The sequence below is a fragment of the Falco biarmicus genome, chromosome 10 (genome assembly GCF_023638135.1).
Source record: "Falco biarmicus isolate bFalBia1 chromosome 10, bFalBia1.pri, whole genome shotgun sequence".
Lineage (NCBI taxonomy): Eukaryota > Metazoa > Chordata > Aves > Falconiformes > Falconidae > Falco > Falco biarmicus.
Genome location: NC_079297.1, coordinates 34,363,438 through 34,390,803, shown reverse-complemented (window position 1 = coordinate 34,390,803; position 27,366 = coordinate 34,363,438). Strand labels below are relative to the sequence as shown.

At 50.7% G+C, this 27,366-nt stretch overlaps 1 protein-coding gene across 7 annotated transcripts in view; it reads right to left on the bottom strand.

Annotated features, from left to right (window-relative positions):
- Positions 1-15,014: 15,014 nt before the first annotated feature.
- The window catches only part of CD151 (CD151 molecule (Raph blood group)), a 36,876-nt gene continuing 24,524 nt past the window's right edge, over positions 15,015-27,366 (bottom strand). For all 7 annotated transcript variants that reach the window (XM_056353137.1, XM_056353141.1, XM_056353142.1 and 4 more), the window contains 5 exons: positions 24,082-24,156; positions 21,491-21,595; positions 20,500-20,655; positions 18,002-18,088; positions 15,015-17,191 (listed from right to left, as the gene is read on the bottom strand). In XM_056353137.1, the coding sequence (XP_056209112.1) occupies positions 17,132-17,191; positions 18,002-18,088; positions 20,500-20,655; positions 21,491-21,595; positions 24,082-24,156 (483 nt within the window). In that variant the 3' untranslated portion in view covers positions 15,015-17,131. The remainder of the gene's footprint in view (positions 17,192-18,001; positions 18,089-20,499; positions 20,656-21,490; positions 21,596-24,081; positions 24,157-27,366) is intronic.

Genomic DNA, 27,366 nt, shown 5'->3' with positions numbered 1-27,366 from the left:
GCCTTCCTGCTGTTTCCGGTTAGTGCTAAGTATGTGCTTGGATCTTGCCATTTGCTGGTGCTGGTTACTTTGAGGTTAGGCGTACTACCAAGTAATCAGTTCACTGTTTTGTGCTAGTCAGGGAAGAGGGTTAGAAACATGGGACAGAAGCTCAGGGTTCCAGCGGCAGGGAAGTGGGCGAGTTTGGTCGGAACGAGGCATGACTCCTTGGAGCTGCTGGAGCTAGCAGAGTTACTTCCACTGCAGTTAACTTGTGGTCTCTACCCCAATTCTTATATAACACTGGGGCTGCTGTATTATAAAAAACAGTGAATCAGATGGTGCAGTACCCTTCATTTAGGTAAAACATGTATGAGTGTTCCCATGGAAAGCACTGGATGTGAGAATTTACGCACGCTGGTGTGAACAGGATCAAAGTCTTGATCTTGCCAAGCACCTGCACCGCGCTGTAGCTGGTACACATGCGAGCTTTCCACTTGTTAGTCATTTCGTTGGCTTCGTGTTGTGCTGCGCGTGTGGTGTGGTACTGCCTGGCCAGATGGAATGCTCTGCACTCTTGTGGTGGCATGAAACACTGAGAGGTCAGCTGTACATGCAAGGCTTGTGAAGGTTACCTGCACTGAGGGAGCGGCACTGATCCTGCCGAAAGATCTCCCCTTCCTGCTGTATATTGGCTTGAAAGCTGGACCGTGTTTCAGGCTGTTCTCTGACAGCCAGAAAACGCATCGTTCCGGGTGGCGTATGCCCAGGCAGACACACCCACCTCACCTGAAAATAGAGGCAAATTTCTACATCTGTGCACGCTCAGGATTCTGTTCTAAGTGCAGCATCGGTCCATATGTAAATGTAGGACAAACCATCGTTACAGCAGCCTTGTAGAAAACGCGCTGGAACAGACAATACTCCCTGGGTTTGTGGTTTCTTACTCCTTAGTACAGTTAAGCCTTTGGCACTCGCGCGTGGGCTGCTGGGTGAGAGGTGTCTCTGTGGATTCTTTTCCGTAGTTGAAGAACTACAAAGAAGTTGCTTTGAACAAAACCTGGGTTCCAGAGATGGTAATTATTTTACGTGTTTACTGGGTCAAACTCGTACGCACAAACCTTAAAACTCGATTGTCTCACAAAGTAAGTTGCAGGACAGTGTGTTTGGCTATCACCCCACCAATCTTTACACTTGAACTTGCTTTTCAATTTAGTACACAGCAACAGGAGATGTTTCCCATGTTCAGCAGTTCTTCACTGATGACATTTTAAAACTATACGCTTTCTCCTAATGCAAGAGAATTAAGCAATTAATTCTAGCATTTGATTCATAGTTGGTTGGATAGCTTACGTTCTGCACGCCTGCTGTATTAGCTAGCTAAATGCATCTTTAAAAAACCACAAAGCAACCTTCACTTGTCTCTGAGGCTATTTTTTCAAAGGGACGTTATGAAATAGAGGATGACCTTTCCAAGCTGAAGTCGTGCAGGACACTTTTCCGCGTTACAGTGGAGCGTTACACGGAAGCTACGTGCCAGCTTGTTCACAGACAGATCAAAACGCCGTGCCCAGCGCGCATTCCGTGAGCTGTACTGAGAAAGTGCAGCAGCCCAGGCTGGTACGTCTGGCAGAGGCAGCCGTGCATTATGCCGTGTGGAAAGCTGTCCTGCATCAGTGCCAAAGAACTGGATTACATGAGCCGACAGGACTTTGTTTCTATCTGCAAAAGCAATTTTCTAATCTAGTTTTCTGCTTTAGAATAACATGTTTCTTTTCACAGCTGATGCCAAGTTGTCTGATATGAAAAGCTAGGGCTCTTAAATACTTATAATGAAGATGCAATTTGCAAAAACACAGCAGGCCTCATTCAAAAATTCAAAGGAAAATAAAAACCTCTCTGGTTGCTCTTGTTACCGTTCCTCAGACAGAAAACAGGGTGCAGTGGAAGCTAGTGACAGGCTGGTATCGCTCTGTCAGACAGATATTACACAAGGAGCAGCAAAAAAACCTGAGTAGCAAGACTAAGTCACAGCAGGCATTAATATTAGCTCGTGCAGCTCATGACAACCTGTCTGCATCGCAGCTTTTCGTCCGGAGTTTGCAAACACAGCATTGACCAGAAAAGCCATTTCTGTTATGCGGCGAAGCAAACTGTTTATCATGTTCGTATGAAAGGTTGTCTCAGGAGTTTTGTCCCTGGGAGGGTTCGGAGCAGAAACAGAGCTTAAATCCTGTTCCATAAAGAGTCAGTGAATTTTTCAATGAATTTCCAAAAATCCCAGCTTTCACCCCTGCTCATCGGTAAGTAGGAAAGTAATTCCCTTTTGGCTGTAATTTCTCCTGTGCTTGCTGCTGCAGCTGTTAATAACACCAGCTTATCGGATCTGCTTTCTAACCTGCCAGATCTCTTTGAGAAGATCCATTAAATATGCTCACAACAACTGTACTTTTTAAAGCAAATAGAAGAGACACATGCATATACACAGGTCAAAAAAGGAAAACCCCCTCACTTTTCCCTGAATCTTAATAAAACCAACAGATAGGCAGAAGTGGCAAAAAAGAGAAATTGTACTGAATATGCAGCCCCTAATTACATGCAGAAATCTGTCAGTTGGGAGATTGCTGAAAAAAACAAAAATTCCACCACTCCTCTGCCATCATTTATTCACTTGATGTATAAAGTATTTTGGAAATTTTTCAAGCCTGTTTTGAAAGACTGGTGCAGGGATCATGCTAACCTGGTATTGGAAAAGCAAGCAAGTACCATTAGAAGTGTAACCCCCCCACCCCGTCACCCAGGCTGCAGCCTCCCGGGGCAGGGCAGCCTCGGCCAGGACTTCACACATCACTCGTATCAAAATAACGACCTGGTGCCCGAGGAGCACAGGGTGGGAGCGGAGGGCACGGAAGTACAGAGGAATCAGCTTGAATCCAGCATCCTGCTTCTGCCTGGAGCATCAGCACCAAGGTATGTGTGTGTTGGAAAGCATTACGTTTCTTGAAATGACAGTTTTAAGCAAAAAAAACCCCTCTTGATCACGATTCTGAGTCCATCTGCAGGAAGGAAGTGGAGTGCTTTCCTGCCTATCGGTAACGAGCCTCCAGCCTTGTATTTCAAAAGGAGTTTTACTCTGAAAAACCACCCAGAGGGTGATGTACTGAGATGTGTGCTGTGGTTTTGTTCTTCCCATGACCTTTCCCCAAATGCAGCCTGGATTTGGATACTGAAGTCTGACTTCTTGTCTATACTTTCTTGTCTGTGTGAAGAAAAACACAAACTCTGAAAACCCCAATTACAACCAGTGCAAAAACTCCATAGCTGCACGTTGCCATAGAGATGCCTAACTAGCTCTGTGGCTACAAATCTGCATTTCACTGGTAATAAACTACGACGACCCAGCACATGAGCTACCTCTTTCCCCGCAAATAGTTCTACAGGAAAAAACAATTCCCACGAACACCCCCAGCATGCCCCCCCCCCCCCCCCAAACCAAACCAAACAACTCCAACCAAATCCAAATAACCTGTTTGCCTCTAAACGCAGTTTAATTCCAAACAATTTCTAACTCAGTACTGATCCTAGTAAGAAAACATTATTTCTACTTCGTCGCCTCTCTGAGCAGACACATGTACATCCAATTGAGCTTAGTTAGCCAGCAAGATTTTCTGACTCTTGGAACTTCTTGGTTGAGACATCTCCAAAATAATGTTTCCACCTGCCTCTGACCACCCAGATGATGCACACAGCTTTGATTTCCCTTTCAGCACATTTGCACCATGATATACAGCGTGGCTTTGTTTTCAGATCCAATTTTGATTCAATTCCTCCAGCCAGTGAGAAAGCATTTTTAATTGTTCAATAGGGACAGCACAATAGAGGTGTTTGAAAACCCAGGACAGGAGGCACGTGGCCGAGACTTGGGCTTTGCCATGCTGCCCGGTTTGATGTGTCGCCCACTGAAGTCTGTGGGAGCCTTTTCATTAAGTTCAACGTGACTTAAAATGGCCTGGTAGCATGTGGTGCCTTACACGACTCGAGTGTCCAGGATTAATTCGTTTTGTTAAGTTCTGCTAAGAAAAGCTGTTTGAGATGCCCAAGCCTTAGATACTCAAAGAGCTTTCAGATCTTGCTGCAGACCTCAGCCATGTGTGTCTCCAGCACATAAGGCCATAAAAAAAAAAAAAAAAAAAAAAAAAAAGGTAAGAAATTATCTCTAGCTTCAGCGTCTCCAGCCACCCAGGGGGAGCTGCAAGGCAACCGTCTTCACATCGGGCTAGAGCTTGGCAGCAGCACAATATTTACGTGGGAGCAGGTCTCATTTAAACTCTTTCTCCTCGACACTCCCTTACAGAAATCTATAGGGGATGTAGAGCCAAGACATGCAGAGAGCATTAAGGCTCTCACCACCGATCTTATTTCTCCTTCTCCACAAATGCACATGTTCCGGACTTTGTCAGTCACCTGTTTTGGTCACCTACACCTTGTCCTGTCCTCGTAGGTCACACACAGCTGGGGTGAAGACGTGGAGCTCCAAAGCACCACACAAATCTCCGCACAATTTCCTTCCGGATGCATCTGCTCCCATATGGAACACTGTGTCTTGTAACAGCCAAGCTACAAAGTTCATGCAGGAAAGTCCTTGATTTATCCCTCCCAAATATGAAGCAAGTATTTTAATAAAATGGGTTCATTATTTCCTGCTTTCAGGAGCTGAATAAATAGTGATCAAAGGAAGGCACAGCACAGCGGACAAAAAGCTAAAAGCCTGAACGCTTTGGGGAGCACAAGAAACTGGCAGTTAACAGCAAACTTCAAAGCGATCTGCAAAGGCTGTGGTCAGGACTTTCTGTAGCACTGAGGATTTGGAATTAACCCACACCCCACCCCGTGGGCTGGATTTGGAGCTAGGAAGAATGGATACTGAATACCCGCACTTTGGGAATCAGACCTCCTTCTTTTAAAAGCAGGTCTACCTGGAGCACTCTAAGAAATTAACTGCTTTTTTAAAAAAAAAATGAAATAAATGAGTGCAGCAGTAGGAAAGCTGCGCTCAGCATCCACCTTCAGGTGCTGACCTTTATTGAGCTGCTACTTTCCACATTTGCTTGGGGTTCACCACAGTGGTATCTACAAGCTTGGAACTACTTCAGGGATTAACATAAATGTCACCGTCCTTACCAACACCTCTGCAGAGATCCGATCCGAGTGCATGAAGCTCAACAGGATCTTTCCTCCAGCACTGGTGTACCTGGGGTCCATCCCATTCCACGCTCTGTTTGCTTTCTTCAGGCTGGTCATGTCAGCAGCGGAGGCTCCCTTAGCCTGTGTCCACATAACATCATTTTTTGTGTCTTTCAAAGTCTGAAAAATACTTCCCCTGAAGGTGTATATTTAGGGACAGGCTTTGACAAGAACCAATTTCAATGTCAAAAAAAAAAAAAAAAAAAGGGAAAAAAAAGGCATTACACAAGCCTTGGGCAAACTTGTGCCGTGCCTCAGTTTCCCTGCCTGTATCTGTGAGATGGCACTCACCCCGCTCTTCAGAAACCATCAGAGGTGGGCAATGAGGAGAAGCCTAATCTCACCCAACCACTGGTATCTTCTTGCCTCCCTTTTATCAAGGGCCCCTATCATATACTGTCCACTAATCCTAATAGAATACCTTTAAACAGGTTAAAAAAATGCTTTTTGACTGTCAGCACAGCCCAGTGCAGGAACTGCTGATGGAAAGCTCCTGCCCTGAGCCTGTGCAGCAATTCAGAGATTGGCAGCGTCACTGGCCCTGGCAATCCAGCAGGTGCAAGAACACAGCTAAAGCCCAATTATCTCCAGCTATTTACTCAAAGCTGCTTTAAAGTCCTTCCCCTCCCCTTTTTTTTTTTTTTTTTTTTTTCAACTAAGTCTTCCCCCTGGTAGCACGTGTGAAGCGTGCTCCTTCCTAGACAGCACTAGAAGAGGGAAGGGAGAAAATGTCCACTTAGTGGAACACTGGGGTAAGTGGCACTCAGAGCAGTGTCACTGCTCCCGGTTAAAGGCTGCACTGATGAAATAGGATGTGCTCCTACCACCGTTTATCAGCCGCTACCCAGCAGCTGACAGGCTCTGCCCAGCTCTTCATCAATAGGGTAATGGTTTGCAATACAGCCAAGCCCCCAAGCCTCCCATTTCCAAAGAAAGTGGAAATGCAGAACTTTTATAATTGAGTTTATAAATTTATACGCAGTAATGGAATAGCTAACACTTAGGCTGGAGGTATAATGACAGGGTTTGCTGAAATTCTACCCCCCCAAAAAAATATTTAAAAACAAAACCAAGATGAGTGCTGCTCTCTGCTGTAGGCCTTTGTTTGTAATGAGATGTGCAGCTGAAGCAATTACTAACTTCATTTTTTGTAAAGGAGCAATAGTAGTTTGACTAGGAGGTCTTCCTCCAGGAATGAGCTAGTAAATGAAAGCATTAAGTTAATAAGGGCTTGAGTGCTTCAGATGATTACAGAGACAGCCTACAGCTCCACACTTCACCAACCTGATTTTTTTTTATTATTATTATTGTCAAAACAGCTTGAAGAAAACCCCCTTTGGATCCACTCAGCATTAAATGCAGCCTAGACAAATGGCTACTTCCCTCCATTAAGCAACGTTTTTAAAAGGCAAAAAAATAATAATTAAAGTCCACTGATGAATAATTACTTCTAATAAATAAAGAGAAACAAATGCCATTGGCCTCGGCAGCTTTCACGTCAGCTAGCCAAGCTGCCACCGAACCAAAGGAACATTGTGTCCTGTGACGGCTGGGAGCAGCCGCGTGGGGAAGCTCCGTTTCGGCTGCAGTGGGAGGCGTCTGGAGACAGACATGGCTTTGGATGGTTGAGCAACAGCCAGAGCAAGCCAGTGGCTCCTGACAGCCCGGTGTCCCCTGGCCGCCCCACTGCCTTGTGCCTTTATCCTGGTCTCAAACCACAGATGGAGAATCCTGCCTGGGGCCAGGTCCGGAACAGAGATCTGCGCTGGCCGGAGCGAAGCTGGAGCCTCCACCCGGGGTCAGGGTGGTCATGCGCTGCCCGAGTGAGGGTCTGTCGTGGAGGCTGTGGCCATGCTGCCCTTGCCCCCCCAAGGCACTGGTGCTTACCCCCACCCCCTGCCAGTGCAGCATGCCCGGGCAGCCAACAAACGCCAGCTGCTTCCACATCTCAACCCAAGGCAGATTTTCACACCAGGTGACTCCTCCAGGGGTCCCTTGGGCAGCAGAGCTCTTCCTTCTATTGGAGGTTTCTTACAAATTATCCTCACCCTTTTTCACTCCCAACCCACCTCCCCCAGGTGTGTTCCCAACTCAGAACATCCAAAACTTAATTTAAACTCTGGAGGTGATCGGCTACACTAACCAGAGCGAGCTTCAGACCTTTGCTCCCTTCTGCTCGCCCACTTCAGGGGGCTCTGCCGGCAGAAGCGGGGAAGTCATATTGCATGTGAGGCCACGGCAATATCACAAACTTAAGCTGGTTATTTCTTTCTTCATTATTTTAAAAGCTACAATATTCAGGTAGCTCAAGGAAAAACAACCTTTGGATTTTGTCTGCTCATAAATCCATCACAACAGCTTGGGGGAAAACAGTAAATAAGGTATTGGAAGAAGAGCACAAGAGGCCAGAAGAAGAGTATCTGCCTCTGGATGTGATATTTGCAACCGAAGCCGGGTACCAGGCTGTGATATTAGTATGTGGTATTGATCTGTTCTTAATCCAGAGAAATGCCCCTGTAATGAACTCTGCTGTGCCCTTAATGATTTCATATCGAAGGATGTTAGGTGCCTTGCTCATAACAGAGTAACAGCAATTCCAAAAATAGCAAGCCTCATAATAAAATGTTATTGAGGAGCCTGAATTTCAATATAAAAGGGACTCTGCTGTACTCAAGGGCTTACTAGATACAAATGCATACTCTAAAAAGTTGTATTAAAGTCGTGTTGGCATCTGAGTTACGGAGGCGATGTGAGATGCTACTTCAGGGAGCAGCTGAGCCCCAGGTCCCCAGGAAACTTCTAGGCAGATGTGGTACAGGCTGGATTTAATCCCACCCCATGACTGGGGCTGGATGCCTAGAAAGCGCCAAGATGCTTTTGAGAGCTGCCTGCAAGCGCAGGAGAGCGCAGCCACAGTGCTCCTCCGCAACAAACAGGGACAGCACAGGAACGGGGTGCTGGACCAGGTGCCACGGGCCTCATCCTGGCTCTGCCGCTCAGCAGGTTTATCTGGTGATATCATCTGGGCAGGAGCCTCCCTGCCGCCGCAACTGGTGCGAACGGGTGTGCGAGAGGGCAGCCACGGCCGGCTGCCGTGGGAAGAAGCCAGCACCAGGCTCGGCGCCACCGCGTTGGCAGCCCCGTGCCGAAGGCTGACCTCGCCTGCAGGCCGTTCCTGTGCAGCCCCAAATAAACCTGCCGGCGGGGCTCCCCGCCCCCACCCAGCGCGGACCCCAGCCTCAGCCCGGCGCCATCGGCAGGACCCCCGCGGCTGGGGAGGGGGGCGGCTGCCCATCTCCCACCGCGTGCCGAGGCAGCCGGCAGCAAGGGCTGATGCCCGGCCCGGCGCGGGGATGCGGTTGGCAGCAGGTGCGAGTTACGGGGCGTATGCACGGATGAAAGCAGCACAGCGAGGCAGAAGGCACCCTCCCGGCGTCAGGAGGCTGGGCGATGTCTCCAGAGCCAGGGGTGAGATGATCTCGGGGGGCTGGCTCGGAACGCAGAGGTGTCTGTCTGCACCCAACTGCACGCCTGGCCTTGGGGAGGTCTCCTGGCCTTGAAGGGGTCAGGGATACGGAGCGTGCCACCCAGCTTCGTACCCCGCTCTGCCGAAGGGCACTACCAGGACCCATTTGCACCTTAAGCCTCGCTCACACTCCTGCTGCCTAGATACTACCTATTACTGCTGGCTTACTCCTACCCGCACTTGGGCCACTACAGCCCGGGATGCAGAGCAAGCGGCCCCCAAGGTACCCCAGCAATGCCAGGGGGGAAACACAGGGAGGGGGCACCCGTGCTCCCCTTCAGGAGGGGACCCCACTCCTGCCCCAGCACAGCTACCCCCTTTGCAACAACTTTTTTCCATTTGTCCTTTTCCAATCCACTTTCCTCAAACCTGGTTGAAGCAGCATCCCTCACCGTGTGAGGACACATGGAGATGTCATCTCCTTTCAAGGGGACATCGGAGATTTTCTCTCCAAGTGTGGTGGTAAGAGCGAGTCATGTAGGAAAACACTCAACAGCAAGTTCAAGTGGACGCTCAGCCTGGCTGCAAAAAGCCACCACAGACAGGTGCAGCCCCGTGAAATGGCTGAAGCAAAAGCCATCTCCAGATTTCCTCCCCTTTGCTTTCTGCATCGCTTGCCCAGTGGGGGCAGAGGTTACTCTGGCCGTGGGACCGTCTCTTTCTCCCTTCACTCTGGTGTCAGGGATGCCCAAATTACATGTGTAACGGCAGGGCTGTAACAGCGGGGCTGTGTTTGCTCTTGGAAGTAAAAACTGGAGCAAGCCACAGCTCAGAGGAGGTGACATTTGTTTTGTTCGCTGCAGCATTTGTTTAACCCTTGCTCCCAGCACACAGGATGCATTGCTCATCCCTGCCTCATCCCACAGCTCCTGCGTAGGAAAGAGCTCGTTGCAGGGCTGCTGGAGCTAAAGCCGGTGGTGCGGCCATCCCATTTCTGCTCCTTACCCTCCACTGCAGGAGGTGAGAGCTCAGAGCACCTGCAGTGTTGCAGCCCCCAAAACCTAAATCCCCCCCAGAAGGGGCTGTGGCAGCTGCTGCCTTCCCCCTAGGCAGGGACAGGGATGCTGCGATGGTTTGGGTGTGCCAGGCAGGGCCATGCATCTCACTGGGGCGGGGCACCAGGGAGGAGGAGGTTGCTCCTGCCCTTGGCTGGGTGAGCTGGCTGATGGTGGTGGCGCACCAGAGACGCGTCGTGGGCTTTCTGCTAGAGCTTCTGCAGCGTGGGATGGGCTACAACAAAAACAAACCACTGCCACGCTTCTCCCATCCCGCAGCCTCTCCTTCAGCACGCAGCCCTGCGCCCCACGCTCCAGCTGGGCTGCTCTTGGCTTGAAGCACATCTCCCCTGCCCACAGCTCTGCCACCCAGGGCAGTGCCACCAGCCTCGGCCCCCACACATCTGCAGAGAGGAGCCCCTCTCCAGGGCTGGAGGCACGGAGGGGAAGAGCCAGCCCTGCAAAGAGCTGCCTGGGAGCCCCTTCAGGCCTTCGCATAACCCTCATGCACCAGCTGCCTTCGTTAAGAGCAGCTGGGGGCATCTCCTGCCACCTCTAGCAGGGCCGGGGGCAGCATTAATTAGCTGGAGGAAATGAGGTGAGCATTTGCATCCTACAAGCCCTGAAAGGGAAGTCAGAGCTCATAGGTTATCCAGGAGTGGTGATGTAGACTGGGAAAAAAGCCATTAGCTCAATTATGCCTAATTAAAGGCATAATGGCCTTAATTATAGCCTGTTGTTTCTGCCCCCTGCCCAGGAGGTGGTGGCAGCAGGGGCTGCCCCTGCCTGGAGGGTCTGTGCTGTGCAGGGGGCAGGTGGAAGTGCCGAGGGGCTGTGGCTCGCTGCCTCCTCCCTCCAGGACCCTTTCCTGGGGAAAAGTGACCGGACTCCAAGCAGGTGAAGCGGGAACTGCCCCCCTCTCCCCAAACCTTAAACCCCCTCCCTGCTCCAGCCCAGCTCCTGCTCCTAGTTAACTGACAGGCTGGCAGCATGCGGTCCCCCTGGGAGACGACAAGCACCCTTGGACCCCGTCTCCGGGAAGGACTCGGAATCCTAAAGCAGTGAAACAAGTGCATCCCTCCAGCAGTGCATGGAGAGATGTTATTTGCATTCACGTTCCAGAAACCTCTGCCTGCAAAAGCAGAATCAAGTCTATTCGAAGCTCCAGGGTATGCAAAAAACTAGACAAAACTGCTGATGCTAACGCAGAGGCTGCAGTTCACCACCGCCCCGCGTTCCCGTTGTTGGGTTCAGAAGGAGAGTGCCACCAGCATGCAGTGGTTTCGTGGGGTCGTAACTCCTTTGGAGCAGTATTTTTATCGTTATTTAGATTACAGGCAGAACTTAAGCCGTGCAGCTGCAACCAGGGCCACGTGGCGCTCAGCACAGCTTGTACAGATGCTAAAAGGAAGCTTTCAATTTAAGGGGACAAGGAAAAGGAAATATTATTAGAGGGGAGGAAAAACAAAAAAAAGACTGATAGGAATTAATTTGTCTGCTCCCACCTAGGCAGGTGCAGGACAGACTCCTGCGATGCTGTGCGCTCATCCGCTCCCATCCAGCACCAGTAACATCTGAGTATCTGGGCACTTTGCTAAAGGGGTTGTTGAGCTCTGCCAAAAAACCCCGATGGAAGAGGTGTCCTTAAACTTCCCAGCGAACCGCGGATGCACCACCAAGCTCCTGTATTCCCACTCAGCACCTTAACCGCGTCCCCAGCGACCCACTGCTTGTGAAGTGCCACCTCTTCTCACCCACTTCTGTTTGGATTCAGTTCACTTCCAGAAGGCAGCGCTGGGTTTTGGGTGAAAAGGGCACCAAGAACCCACTTTTGTTGGGACTGTGATTTTAATAGCCCCAGCCAGTACCTTTAACTATGGTAAGTAAACTGTAAAATATGTTTGAATAAAATTTGGGTGGGGTTCTTTTTGTTGTTGAAAAACATATTTAATACATATGCAGCTTTCTTTGCTGTCCTGTGATTTAGGGCTCCGCTCCCTGTTCTGGGGTTCAGGATTGTTCCACATGGAAGTGCGGACAAACCTCAGCTATGTTTCATTTGAGTAATTCTGCCACAGCTGTCAGCTAGAGCCCAAACAACTGAATCATTCATGAGCCCATCTGCAGAGCACGAGGTGTTCGGCAAAGGAAAGAGCAGGTCAGCCTCCAGCTTGAGTGCTATTAAAAACTTTCATTAAAGTCCTAGAAGAGAGCAGGGGGAGAGGGAGAAAGGAGGGAAAGGAAATAAATTATAACATTGATCACGTTTGCGGATCGATGGAGGTGGAGGGATGGAAAACGCAAGGAAGGACAAAATCTGAATTAGCCTGGGATATCTTAGAGAGACAGGCACATTTAAATGGGACAAGATTTAATTTAGATAAATATAAAATAGTACCTGACAATGCTCAGCATATAACAGAGGAGTAACATGCAAGAGGGGAGCTGTAAGAGCGGAGCGTGGAAGGATGTGCCTTCAGATGTCGTTTTTTAGTGATATTGGCTGTTACTTCAGCCTGGGGGGAACTGAGCTGGCATCCTCCAGGAGTGGAGGTAGCGGCTGAAGTTGCAATCCCAAAACCTGAGCCTGGTGCCTCACATCTCAGGCCATCACAGCTTAACGCTGCATCGCAGAATAGGTGGCAAGAAATCAAAGCGTGAAGAACAACCTGGGAAAACAACTAGTCAGTAAAGACTGCTCGGGAGGGTTAAAAGGCGATTAAACAGGCAGTGTCCCAGGAAAAAGGCAGCTTTGACAATACTTAAAATACGTGCTACGAGTACGGCGTGCTACTGAGCAGCACAGGCAGCTCTGCCCAACACCTCCACGTGTCCCCGAGCATCCACCACGTACCTGCTGGATCAGCACGGATGAAACGCCTCCGTTGCTCCTGTAAAACACGGCAAGGGGCTTAAGCTTTTGGTTCTGGCCCTGCGTTCCCCCTGAGGACGATGGCTGCGCACCGATGCAGGCACCTGCCGCCTGCCACCCGCAAGGTGCTGTCAGGCAGATGCCCATTTATTTACAGCCAGCGGCAGGCGGGAGACATGCAGCCGACCATTAACGGGGCACCGCCGGGTTAATGAGAACGCCGTTCGCTGTGCGGTACGACAGTTCACCTTGCCACCTCGCTAACCCGGGGCTGGGAGCCCTTTGGAAGAGGGAAGGCTGAGGCTGTGGCTGCTGGCAGGTCAGGAGCATCCCTGACCCACCGGAGAGAGGACGTCCCTCCCCTGGGAAGGGAAAGGGGGGACCGTGGCTCCGGAAAGACTGAGCACGTTTCTACGGTGGCAGGTTACTGGGGTAAAGGGGTTCCAGCACGTAGGAGTTTGGGCAGGCAGTACAAACCCTCCAGCAAGGCAGGAGATACGCAGATACAGCTATAGGTACACACGTATAGCTAAAGCACACAGCCGGCACCCCAGGGTCGATGCCTGGTCTGGGCTGGCCTCTACCCACCAAGGGGTGCAAGGGCTCAGTGTGACCCTCACGCTCCCCACAGAGCTGCCAGAGACACACGCTGCAGCCATCGAAGCTGCTTCTGGGATGCCAAGGGTGGGAGCACTGGGCTTTGCCGTCCCAGCGGGGGACACAGCAGCCGCTGGCAGGATCAGACCCAGCTGGGGCGCTGGACACTCTCTACACTCTGCGTAGGCAGAAACTGCTCTTCCCTTGTCAGCAAGAGTTTGCTACTCGAAAAAGCGAAGCCTGGAAATGCCCGATGCTCAGCAGCTCCTGCTCAGCAGGCAGGAGCTGTAATCAGAGGAGAGAAAGGTGCTGAGCCTGACGGCCTCAGCGCGTGCAGCCCCGCTCTGCTAGCACAGGCAGCGGAGAACACAGCAGCAGCCATCTCCTCTGCAGAGAGTAAAAGGACTTCAAACCCCCAGTGTGCCTGGCGATCCGCTGTGCTAGCGAGTCACCGACATGAATTTGGTGGGCACCAGCATCCCCGCTGTGCAGGATTATAGCTCACCCCGAGCATCAGGCCCCTCCCCACAAGGAATCTGCCATTTCTGAAGGCACCGCGCAGGCCCTGGACAGTGTCTCGTACAGGGCCAGGCCCGCCCGCCCGCCTCACCCGAGGCACCTCAGGAGTGATCCGCCTTCCCACGGCGGGGCCGCAGCAGGGGCGCTGGCTCGCCCTGCCGCTCCGAGCCACCCGGGTCTCTCTCCTCAGCATGTGCCAACACATTCGTGGGCTCTTCCAGCAGAAGCACCTGCTCTGAGCCGCGGGCAGGCGAGGTCAAGCCCTCGGCCTCAGCCTTGCACGACTGTGCCTTGCTGCAACGGGAAACCCAGGTGTGCTGTCGGGGCTGGAAGCAGCAACCTCCCCTTCCAGGCGAGGGACCACCAGCGTGACCTGCCCTAGCTTCCCAGGGGCTGGGTGACACCACGGCCCCGCTGCCCACAGAGCCAAGCGGCTTGAATCAGACGCACTTGAACTCCAGAGGCGGAATTCACAGCGTGCTGTGCTGAGCCCCCAGAGCCACCGAGCGGCTGCGCTCCTCAGCTGCAGGCAGGCGCTTCCATCTGGCCAAATACAGGCGTACGGAAACTCGGAATGTGTAATTTTCAGCCTTAAACTCCAAAGGGCACACATCTGCTCCCTCTTTTTGACGTGCCTGCGAAGCAAGGTGGCTACAAGCTACTCTACACATGTAGTGTGTACCGTGCACCAGCACACACAGGCTTATCGCGCGGCGTAGGAAGGGGCAGCCCCGCTGCAGCCGCCCACCTACGTTCCTCCAGTCCAGATGGAAAGGGGAAGGATCTCCACTGTCTTTGGGGTAAGTGGAAACAGGGTGTAGAGAGCACAGCTGAACCCTGAGCCAGCCCGTACCCCCAGCCGGTCTGGCCCGCAGGACGAACGTAAGTTACGTGATGGCAAAGGGCGCGTTCCGTCCGCCTCGGCACGCTGCACGCGACGAGAAAGCACAGCCTGTGACAAGGCCAAGAGAGGTCACCAAGTGTCCCAGCGAGCGCGGTGAGGTGCCACACAGACCCTCCGCGCACAGCCCACGGCCGCTGGGCAGCAGCTGGCACCCTGAGGTCCGGGACGCCAGCTCTCAGGGTGCCACACGGAGCAGCAGGTCAGAACCAGGCTGGCAAGATCAGTGATGCAAAGCAGATTCTTCCCCAGTTTGCTTCTCAGCCTGGTCCCTCAGACCAGCTTCTTCCCGAGGAATTGCCTCCTCGGCAGCAGGATCCGAGGAATCCACATAACCCATCCGGCTCACGGTACCCCTTCCATTTCGCCACACAGAGCAAGTACAGAATCTTAAGCTTTATTTTTTCTATTGGCCAGCAACTTAAAACTGGGTTAAAAAAAAAAAAAAAAAAAAAAAAGCAACAAATATTATTACACAGAGAAAAAGTATAAAACAACTCAATGGACACAAGCCAACTCAGTGTTCGTATCTCACTCCTCCTGGCCCCTCCCAACCCCGTACAACACACTTGAAGGGAATGGGTAAGGGCAGCTATGAAGATATGCTTAAGAAACTAGAAATATTGCTTCAAGCAACATGCTCAATATTTTCCTCTTAGTTAGTAGTCAATACTTGTCAGGAACTTGATTATAAAACAAGAAGTAATTTAGAGGTTTCTCCTTTAGATCATTACACAATAATTTAGATTTCTTTCCCCTCTCTCCTACTGCTGTGGAACCAAGGATACACCTCAGTTTCCCCACCTCTCTTTCTGCATTAGTTAAGGATTATTTCACGGGGCTGACGTTGATGGGGGAGTTTCAGATTGACCTGCTCTGAATTTTAACTTGTCACCCTTTAGCACCAGTCCAAGATTTCTGCTCTGTGAACTAAAAACTCCACGATGCTGCCAAGACCCTTTAGGGGCCTGGATGATTTTGCTCCTGTTAACTTTCTGCTGCCGAGGGGACAGGGCTCAGCTGGCACCACTAAAAGGCCAGGAGAGGGAAGAGGTGTGTGTGTTTATAGACGGGCTTGTCTCCACTGCTTTGAAACACCAAAACCCCACAGCCCTTCCTCTCGTGGGTGGAACAGGCCTACCAGGAAGGTGGGAACAAGCCAAGAGGCACACAAGATCCTATCGGTTCAGGCTAAGACCCTGTTAGCATCATGGTGGCACTAAGGCCATGGCAGTGGCGACGTCTACATCCTGTATGTACCCAGGATCCCAATGCAGAGAGAGTATTTAATTAAAACTTGCTCCTCTGCAGCAAACAGACGGCTAACCCAGCAGTACCAAGTTACCAAGTACACTGGGGGACCTTCTCAGCAGTAACCAGTAAAGTGGCCTTCTAGATCTCATTAAAGCCAGAAAACCCTCAGCTGCTTAATGAGCTCTTTGGAGGCTGATAAGACATTTGTATGTATTAATTTCCTGCCCAAGAGAGACAAGCCTGGAGATTTTAATTAGAAAAATCAAGCCAAGGGCACCTTTCAGCAGGTAAGAGATGGGGGAAGGCATTTCCACAAACCGAACAGGCCAAAGGGTAGCAAGATGTGCCAGCTCCACAAACAGACCAGCTCTTCACGAAACCTCAAGCAGGGGATAGGTAGGAGGAAACAAAGTTCTCTCACCCACGCTGGAAGCCTCTCGATAAATACGGACTGGACCCCAAAGAACTGGAAAGCGGTCCGTCATCGCTGCTCCAGAATCGCTAGGAGATAAAAGGCCTCTCGTGGCACTAAGGGCACTGTGCTGGGGGAAGCTTCGAGGAAGAGGAGGAAGGATTGCCGAGAAATCCTAAGGCACCCACATCATGGCAACGTCAGAGTCATGGCAAGATTTCAACTGCACCGAGTTGTGCTCCTGATCAGCAGGGAGAGTAGCTCCTGCCCCGAGTCACCGGGCAGGCACCCCTCGGGCAGAGAACGGCTGTGTTAGGACACTGGCACGCACTTGGGAGGAGGGAGATAAATCTTCAAGGTACGGGAGACTCGGATCTGGCTCCAGCTCAGCACAGGAGCATCACCCCTCCTCACAGTCAGTGCCTGGTGCTGCTAAGCCACTTCTCAGGGAGCGAGCCATGCTCTTGTATAGCATCCTGAAACCTTCCTGTTAGCTCAGGAAATGCCTCAAGAGAAATGGCCCTGGATAAATCTTGCTTCGGAGTTGTATCAAGGGACTGTTTCGCTAAAGCTTCTGGCAGAAGATCCACAGCTCTTTGGTTTCTTGACAATGACGAGGACCCCGCTGAACTCCTGGCTGCCTTGCACACAACAAGGAGGGTGACTTTCCCCCGCAGGGGAGGCAGGTAAGGCGCGCGTGGTTCGAGAGGCATTTAATTACAGAGCCAAGTCCTCAGGTTACAGACACTTCTGTGGTGGTGGTGGAGAGCGGTCAGGGTGGCAGGCGCTACGGGAGGTGGCAGAGGGGGAGCGACGAGAGTTCCCACAGCTATTAATAGGGTTCTGGTTTTAAACTCTTATACAAGCAGCAGGTGAAAATCATCCCAAAGATCTACAGGGGGTAAAGAGAAGAGAGAAATGCATGACAAAACAGAACGGATGCAGTGGAGGCAGCAGCCTGCAAAGTAACAGCCTGGACCCAGACTGAAGTAGCCGCTAGCTCCTGCCGGGGGACACCACACTCCAGCTTACAGTAAGCAGCAAGAGAGAACATAATCTGTGCTAATCCTTGTAATTCATCACCAGCAGCTTCTCTGGGGTGTAATTTGGCTGCCTTCCAGAACAAAGGGAAAGATGAGGAATTCCCAGACACATCTGCATCTGGAAGAAAAGAATATCCTCTGCCCTCCCCTCTAAAACGGGAGGGGGGGGCCTCCACATCCTACCCCTTTATTCATCACCTTCTCCCAAATCCTTCGCAGACCCACAGCGCCGTTCTTCAGTATGACACAGCCGAGGGAGAAATTCTGCATGATTTACAACAATCCTAATGAGCAGGGTAGGAAACTCCTCCAGCCTGGCTCTTCAGCTGCGCGGGCTGCCACGGCACAACCCCACCAGAGGTCTCTCTCAGGCTGCCAAAGCTCCTGCTGCGGCCAGCACCGCCCTTCCCACAGCTCGGAGCAGGAGCAGACTCTCCCCCTTGCCCGGCTGGCAGCTCTCCTTCACCAGGAGTAAATGTTACAGACCTCCAGAAAAGGCTTTGGAGCTAGTGAATGCTTGGGTCCCCGAAGTACCCGGCAACTTCTCCTTGCCAGGCAGGGAAAAATCTAAAACATTTGATTTTTTTTTTCCTTCCCTCAGCTCTGGGGTTCCTTTAACTTCTACCCAGCAGCCCCAAAACTCCACTCAGCCCTTTTACCTGCACACAAGCAATGCTGATCCCCACTGCCCCGATGATTTTCAAATGCTCTTGAATGAAGTTTTCCAGCTTGGTAATGCAACCACTCTGCAGGGTGAAAAGAGGGACATGGAAAATCAGCTTCATTTTAACCTCATGTTCACGTTAACCCAATGGTTGTGACCCTTGAAAGCAACGCTATAAAAAGCAGCATCTGTGAGCAATCTCTTCCTCCGACACCACTGGAAAAACTACACTGACGATGTAAACTGCTGGTTTGTATTGCTCTGGACCTACTGGCTCAGGAACCATCGAACAAACCCAAGGCAGCTGCGAGCAGGGTGGGAGAAATGCAGCAGAACCAGCCACATCATACGGCGGGAACGTGTCATTTTTCTCAGAGATACGTGGAAAAAGGTTCCCACACTCGCTGCCTAGCACATGCCTGGAGAGGCTATTTACCCCCATCAGACCAAATGGCCAAGGAAATGCTCCTGAGTGGATTCAGTACCAAGAACTCTAACGACAGGAGCCTTTTAAGAGCAAATTCCTCCCACCGCTCTCTAGGACAGCGATTACTTTCAGAGTGAACCTGGAAAGCCAGGCTCTCCCTGCCTCTGCCTTGCAACTGCCGCCTTGGCTGGCAGCGTGGCCTTTCCCTCCCTGTTTCAAGCCCAAGTTTTTGTTGTCATAAGGCAAAAATAAATCAGTAAGAGTACTTTCTGGGTTTTTATGGAAGAGTTCCCTTTAAACAAACTGTTTAATCTATCGAGGCAGGTTTTCCATGGTAACGTCAGGGGGATTTATTGCGTAGGCTACAGCAGAGCCCCAAGGGTGCTGGGGGTCCCAGGAGTTTACGGTGAACACGGACACTGAGATGCACACGGGCAGAGGGGAGGAGCGAGCACACAGCCCTCCAGGGAGGGATGGCAAAGGCCTCGCTTTTCCCACGCCAGCAGTAGGTTTTAGCATCAGCCCCAGCTGCCCTGATACGAAGCAGTTAGTCCTGTTCCCTGACCTGACCCTTTTCTAGGTTTTTCTTCCCCAACGCCACTAAAATCCCTTCTGAACACTGACTGAGACCTCCTATCATGATATGCAGCATCTGACTGTGGATCCAAATCTCCCCTTACAGCTTTTACTCCCCTAGAGCTAGCCCAACGCATCTGGCACCCACCAGGGCCTCTCTTAGTGCAGCTGGGGCAGATACCTCCAGCTTCACACAGCACGGAGAGGATGGGAACTGCCCGCCCTGCCCCTCCAGCTCCAGCGGCTGTGGGTTTGCGCTCTCAGAAACACCTCATTAGCCCTTGGACTCTATTCTGCACTAACGGGTCTCGCCTGGAAGGCAAAAACCTTATCAGACTGGTCAGGGTGGGAAGGGACCTCTGGAGATCAGCTAGCGCAGCCCCCTAAGGCAGGGTCACCTAGCGCAGGCTGCACACTCACTGGTTTTGAATGTCTCCAGAGAAGGAGACTCTTACGGGAGAGTCTTCTTCCTGAAGAGCAAGCCCAAGCCAAGCAGCCATAAGTGAGAGGGGCTTTGGTAGATCAGAAAGACTGGCCTTCATCTCCCTGTTCGTTCCACAAAGACATATGGTTGGTTCTTTTAGCTGTTTGTTTGTCTTAATGCGGATGTTAATTCCTACTCCTCTTCCGAGTGCTGCTCAAAGCACAGACTGTGAGAAGAAATACCTGCTCTCAAGGGGCCACCTCTTCATCCACAGCCCTCCCTAACTGTCAGGGGGACAGGACCAAGGAAAAAGCTCTGGCTGCTGCTCCCCAGGCTCATACAGCCAGCCAAGGGGCTGGTCCCACTGATTGGAAAAAAAGGACTATGCTACCCCATAGAAAGCATCACGGTCAGCAAGTTAAAGCCAGCTGGCAGGACTGGAAGGTGCCAAAATAAACGCACGAACTTCTACCAGCCTCATGCAAACTGGATGAATAAATGGTGTGAGCGCTACCTGTTCGCTTACTCAAGTCTGGGATTCAGTTTGCTTCCAGAAAACAGCCCAGCCCCTCCATCTCAACTCCAGCCACCTGCTCAGCCCAAACTGCAGCCCACCCGAGCTGGCCTGATTTATCTGCTACAGGGCCCTCTTTCTTCCCCACATGCTGTTTCTTCGTGCTGTAGGTCCAATCCCACCATCTCGATCAAGGACCAGAAGTGTTCCCATTTGCACCTCACCGAGTAATTCCAACGGCAGGAAGCTGCGGCAACGGTAGGGCTCACATCCAAGTCTCTTGCCAGAACCAACAACCTCTCCCCAACTTCCCCCTATCGCTAGCATACTCTAGTAAGAAATGTAATTTATTATTTTTATCAATATTTACATATAAAATAATAGCCTAGACGGCTGGACGCTGAGCTAGAGAAATGAGTTCTGCTTTCTAAGGAATCCCACTGACCTTGAAGCCTACCGACAGCTTGCAGCAATAACCCAACACCCTCGCTCCCTGCCCGCCTCCTTTACACACGTTGTGACAGGCGGCTCTGAAGCTCTTTGGCTCTTTACCTCCTTGTAGATGTTGGAAGGATGGTCCCTTCGGCCACACAGGTCGGTTATCGTCTTACAGCAGCTGTCTGGGACCTTCCGTCCATTGGCCTCCGGGGACTTGATCCACCCGCAGTCAGCCCAGTCTGTGTAGTTGTTGCTGCCGCAGCACTTGAACTGCAACACACAGAGCAAAGGCTGAGCCTGCAAGCACCGCAACCTCCTTCTGCCCCTGCGCTTCACCAGCCTTTGCAGAGAGACTCCAGCTATACCACAGGTTTGTTTGGGGTTTTTTAGGCTCCTGTAATTATTAGTCGCTTTCGTGTTATACGCCCCCCCAGACCGTCACTAAATACCAGCTTCATCCATCTTTCGGCAGCTGCGGCGTTTGGTTACTGCTGGGAGGAACTGTAACCAGAGCACACCTGCAGCTGCCTCAGCAATTAACCGCCGGACTGGAGAGCGTTAGTGGTGACAACAGGGTAAGTTTAATTACCGGTTACAATGGCAGTATGCATACAGCAGGCCCCAAGCTTTGGAAGTGCCTGTCCTTTCTGTGGGACAGCCTGTCAGAACTGCAGCAGCCCTCACCTGAACAACCCCCGAGCCCGGCACAGCCACCACCACAACAGAAGGCTCTTCTTTCATTACCTCTTGCTCTCCAGGGCACCGAGGAGCTTAATGAAAAATGTCAGCAACTCCTCCAAAGCTTTGAAGTGGTAAGTAGAAACAGCTGTCAGAGTGACTTGGCTGTTCCGGTTCACTCTGGGAGCAATTCACATGTAGTCTCCCCAGCGCTGCTGGGCGCCAGGGATCGCGCCGCCGTGCAGTTCTGCCGGTTGCATGGCCCTGGCCCTGCACCTCACCCAGCGTTGCCTTGAACCAGGAGCAGCAGAACATACACTCCGCACACAGAAGAAACATCTGTATCCTGGGTGTCAGGAGCCCACAATGCCTTTTGTGCATGATTTTAAGCCCTGCATTAATTCTCCCTGCCTCTGCAGACACTCACCTCCTGCTGCAATTTGTCCACTGCACTGGTAACACTCTCTTCTCCCTCCTTACGGTACTTCTGGGTCATGGTGTTCTTCAAATTTTGCTTCAGCTCCATGCTCAGCTGAATGGAAGAGACACGTGGGATAAAATCACAAAGCAAAGTCACCCCTCAGAGTGACCCAGAGCCCTGCATGCTCCAAGAGGAAAGCAGAGCACCTAGTGGAAGCTTACAGCTTCCTTCAGGATCATCCTCCGAGGTTGGACTGGACAGGCTTATTTCCAACTGATCACAGATCATGCCTCCATTTTAGTAACTTGGAAGAATGTGCTCCTGGACCAAATTTCAGCCTGTGTTACACGTCACCATATGGGTCCTCCCCTTGAATATGTAAGATTGCCAAGACATGCCTGCATCAAAACAGAATACAAAACTGTGCCTGCTAAAATATGAGTAAGCCTACAAGACCATGTGTGCTCCTCTCCCTCTGAAGCCCGTGACAAAATATTGTGACAAATCACTCTGTCCAGGAGCAGGAAGAAATCAAGAGTCCTGGGCATGCTGGCCTGAAGCCACGGTCTGAGTAGCTCTTGTACTGGCATCAAAAAGGATGCCACAGGAGGGAATTACGCGTGCGATTGCAAAAGTACCGCAAGGCCTTTTTTGGTAACAGTGACAGAGAGACAAAGCCTGATTCCGCAAGTACAGAATTTCTGAAAGCATCATCATAAACCACCGGCATGTTCAGGTGACTGGATTCAAACATTTAATCCTGTGGAGGCTCTTTTAAATCTACATGAATTCTTCTCAAACATCCAGGTGACAGCCAAAGAGCTGCATCCTTTTTTTTTTTTTTGCCATCCTGGTTCATACAGCAACACTGCTTTAGTCAACACCTATGAAATATGAAATGCTAAGTTTCCTATACCAATAAACAATGTCAACATGCATTTTAGATTGGGTCAATGAACGAAACAAGTGGGCAGCCTCTCTGTACACCTTTTACTCTACACATTAAGTAGTAAATGAGAGGTCAAACATCTGGTTATGCCAAACTGCAAAATACAGTCTGAAGTTTATTCTCCCTTTGAAACACTTTTTTCCAACCCCATGCGTCAAGTGAGGACAACACCTACCTCACAGAGACGATATGAGGCTTCATTCATTAACATTTGCAAAATGCTTTGAGATCTTGGGCTGGGAAGCTCTACAGAAGTGCAAAGGACTTAGTGTAATACAAAGAAAGGAAAAGGTTCAGCAGCTGGAAGGCATCAGAGGCAAATAAAGAGGAGAGTCCATTAGCAGAATTATTACTTGGGAGAAAAGCAGTTACCTGCGGGCTCACGGGGAAGAACTGCAGCATGGAACAGAGATAACAGAAGAAACAGTTTAGCGCACACACACACAAGCCTTGGATACCAAAGCAAGGGCTGAAATAAAACCAGCGGCAAACAGAGCAAGCAGCCTGCAACCAGGAAAGAGGGGTCTTTGTCAGCCAGAGGGCAAGGGAAGGGCAGCTGTTGACCAGAGATGCCCACAAGCAATCTCAGGCACTGGAGGTCCAGCTCTGAATATGCTGTCCCTTATTTCAACCCAAGGATCAGCTCTTCATCCGTTATCATGTATGAACCTCGTGCCTATGGACGGATGGACGGACGGACGGACCCTGGCTCCCTGCCATGCCTGCCAGGTGGATCTTCCCCTGGTACAAACGCACACTGGCACCACTGCCCCTCCTGGCAGGAGCCAGCACGGCTCTTTGGCTCCTTGCAAACCGCCAGCGCCCATCTTAGCCAGGCAAAACACAGAAGGCCCAAGAGAAAAAGGAACGGCAAAGAATCCTGGCAGCGAAGCCAACACGATGGGACGTCCAGCTGCTTTTCAGACAGCCAGTTGACAACAACCCTAATTTGCCATTTCCAATCGATTTCCAGACATGAGAGCAACTTTGCAGGCTGTCTGTGCCTTGGTGGTTAAACTCCCTTTGAAACCAAAGCGATGACTTCAGCTTCTTCTCTCTGCAACTGCAAAAAGTGCCAGGCTAGAACTGCAGCTGTGGGGAGGCTACGCTCTTCTCCAGCCCCTCAGCTGGGCCAGTTCAGTAAAGCTCTCAAAAACTTCTTGACCTGAAAGAACCTCTCAGCTCGACCATTCGTTATCTTTGCCAGGTCAGAAGTATGGTGCTAGCTTGTTGGACGCAGCAGGAACCGTTCCTATGTCCTGAACACAGTAAGTGGTGCTAACATGATTTGAGCTGCTTGCACTACGCCTTGGAGGGCATTAAGAAAGCTCCTATATCTATGCAGCCTCAAAAATGGTCTTCTACAAGGCTCTGCAGAAAACCAGCACACAGGGGTGAACAACATGGAGGAGCTGAGTAGCAAGGCTGAGCAGCCTTCCTAGAGTAACCACCAGCGCTTTGTCAAAACCAGTAAATAATTCAAGGTCTTCTGTACAGGGAGGGGAGTGAGTACAGACATGTGGAAAGGCGAGCCACAACCAGACCCCATGTCCCAAGCCTCCAAGCCCAATTCTGGCTGGAGGAACAGGATGATAACCAGCTGTTTTCCCTCCCTGGTTTGAGTCTCTAAGGACTAATGTCCACTCACCTGCTGGTAGTAGATATAGGCCAGGATTCCAGCAATGATCTCCAGGAGAAAGATGCACAGCAACAATATGAAGTACTGTAAAATAATGCGGAAAGCAAGACATTAGAACAGAACGTAAGGAGATGCTGGGAACCAGCTTTTCATTCGCTGGTAAAATGCACAACACACTCTTCATTGATGCTCTTTCTGCAGCAGTGTCCAAAGGCAGGGGCTGGGATTAAGACCTCAGCAGGGTAGGAAAGGAACAACCCCACTGATTAAAAAAAATAAACAAAACAAAAAAACAAACCAAGTCAGAGGATAACTGAAGACAAGCAGCAGCAAGTGTGAGTTTAACTTACAAAGCCAGAGGGATGTTGAGAATGGAGAAGTGCAGGCAACTGAGATGAGATCACAGGATAAAAGGAAAGCGGTTGCTGGATAACCCGATGACCACTCGTTATCACAGAAAACATCTGATTCTGTCATCAATACGAAAAAAATCTGAAACTTTTGCTTGTTTTGTTATTGTTCAGGGCACTTCACCAAGTTACGAAGGAGTATGTTATAATGATGATTCAACAAAGCAACTGATTCACACTCAGGACTGTGGCTATTATGTTCTTCTGAATTAGGATCTAGAGGAAAAAGGTCAGTATCTCAAACTCAAAGTGAGAAGAGCTCTCAGAAGACCAAGAAGAGAACATGACTGTTTCTTACAAGGGCTTAATGGCAGTGAAATGGAGAAGGATGTGCCCTGCTTACTACAAGGAGAATCCAACGGACAGTACAGAAGACTGTTTGGGAGCACCGTTCCTACCCACAAACAGGAAGGGAAGCCAAGTCTACAAGGAGGAACGTGGGTACTAGGTTAAAAGGCCTGGGCAGGCCTGAAGACAGAGGGTGACGTGGCCACTTTCTCCATAGGGCCAAAGAGAGCTTTCCAGGGAGAACCCCTGCTCTGACACACAGCCCCTGCCTTGCTCCTGGGCAGCAACGAACAGTTTCCTTACAGATCCAGGCTGTTCTACCCTCGTTATTAAATTTATCTTTCTGTAGATAAAGCTGAGGGGACACCAGTTCCAGCCGTAACAAGTCCTTGTAAGAGCTGGCCTCCCCAGGGCAGAACAAACAAAGTAGCTCCCATTTTCTGTTTTATCCCAACCTTAAGAAACGGCTGTTCCCAAGGGACGGAGCAAACTGCTCCCTACAAACGTAACCGGACATCAAACCATCTCTTCCTGGCACAAAGCAGGACAGTGAAGACCTGGAGGCAGCAAGCTGAGCTACGCAGCACGCCCTGCCTTTTGTGGCACTCCCACTGCGCACCCTCCTCCGCTAGGTATTGCCAAGCCCCTTGCAGGAGTAAAGCAAGACAGACACAAAGGCTCAGGCCTCCTCTTTTGCCCCTGCTGGGATTCAGCAGCTGCGAAGGACGAAGGACGGACAGCTGTGTTTTATCTGCAGACCAGGCTTTAATGTGAGCACCCTATCTCAGAGGTCCCCCCCCAGCCCCACGCTGCCGGTCTCTGCAGACCCTGTACAAGGTACCCATTCATACCAGGAGCATGAGTCACCCAGTGGAGTGCGGGAGAGCTGAAGGCTGGTCCCAACACTCAGAGGAGTTTGAAAGGGGGCAAGAAAGGATTGGCATGCCTTGACACAAAGGCTGGCTTTCTTTTGTTGGGATCTAGTTATGCCCTAACTGCCCTGACATCATCTCTCTGACAAGGAGGGGTCAGGATGCTGAGAACAACCAATGAACTGGAAATCTTTATTTTTCCCTGCTCTGTGTTGTCATGTTAGAGGCATTCAGGTAGAGTTGAGATGTGTCATCACAGCTCAGCTCATCGTGCTGGCTCACGGTGGGCAGAAAGAGACACCCAGCAGACCTTAAAAAATTTGAGTCACAAGGGCCCTGTAAAACCTCGTTAAGGGAAGTTAGTGCATCTGCCACCCACGAATCCAACCTGTCTCTACTGATACGCTGCATCATTATCTTTATCTCAGTCTCATCGTTGCCTCAGGGCTGCTTCCAAGTATCGGGCTGACATGGTGGAGCAGCAGCTCACACTCTGGACACACACAGAGTACAGGGCTGCTCTCCTTGCTCTTCACCAGGAGTTGCAGGGCTTTCTTACAGAGCTCTGCCCTGGGAAGAGTACGCCAGCTCTGGCATCGAGCTGCAGGGACATGCCCTACTCACTTCCTGAGGGGCTGAAGAACAAGACAGAAATGTGGGATCACCCAAAAGCCTGTGGTAGACATGTGCCTGGACCTGGGTGGGCTCTAGGCAAAGTTTACTCTTACTCTGGCTCCAAGCCAGAGTCAGGGCTATCTGGTGTCTCCTCAAGATCTACAGGGTCCAGATTTCTTCCATCCAGCCTCAAGGGTTAGAGTGAAGCACCAAGATTTAGTGCGTTATCTCTGAACAACCCAAAGAATGGTTCAACCCGCCTACAATCCAAATCACTCAAGAACTTTCTACTACCTGAAGAAGAAATATACAGCAACCGTACTCCTAAATCAGCAATCTCACTTCAGAGGGAGTGCTCCAGGCTGAAATGTGGCAAGAACAGAAATCATAACCAACGTGTGTTCCCTTCTCCCTATCCAAGGTAGCTAACTAGAAGTGGCAGCGTGAGGAGCCAAGCCTGAAGAAAGCCACCCTCTTTCTTCACATGCAAGTCTTGTATTTGATGGGTCCTTTTCTGTGACTCCTGCTTGCGTATTTTTGTGTACCAAAGCATGCATCTTGACTGAAGTATAAGATAGTAGTGGTCTGTGTGCTTGCGAAGAGCTGGACTGCAGCATCACGGCCAGCCAGGCTGCGGACCCACTGCCGTGCCTCCTCATGGAGCCAGAGAAACTCCACATCTACTGCTCAAACCTCAGGACATCACCGGATGTGGTCTGAAGGAGGGACATGAGGAAGGCAAATAAGCAATGACATTAAAAAAGTACCACGGCTGAGACCGATAAGCAATGAAATACCATGAAAAGCCTTGAAGTGGGCCCATAAAACACATAGGCAGAAAAGCAGCAAAAAAATTCACAGCTTCCTGAGCCTTCAGCAGAAAAAAAACCTAAAAAAACCTGATATACCTTTTACAAACAACAAACAAAGCTGGCCCTAACTGATTTCTAAAACCACCAAGGAAGCCCTGGGGAGAGCGGAGATTGCTGCTTACAGCACTCCCTCCCATACTTATGCGGGCGTCTGGTACAGAGAGAAATTGGGACGGGCTGGCACAGACCCCAGGGCACTGACTGCAAAGCTGTAAGAATTACTGTCTGAGCTCAGAG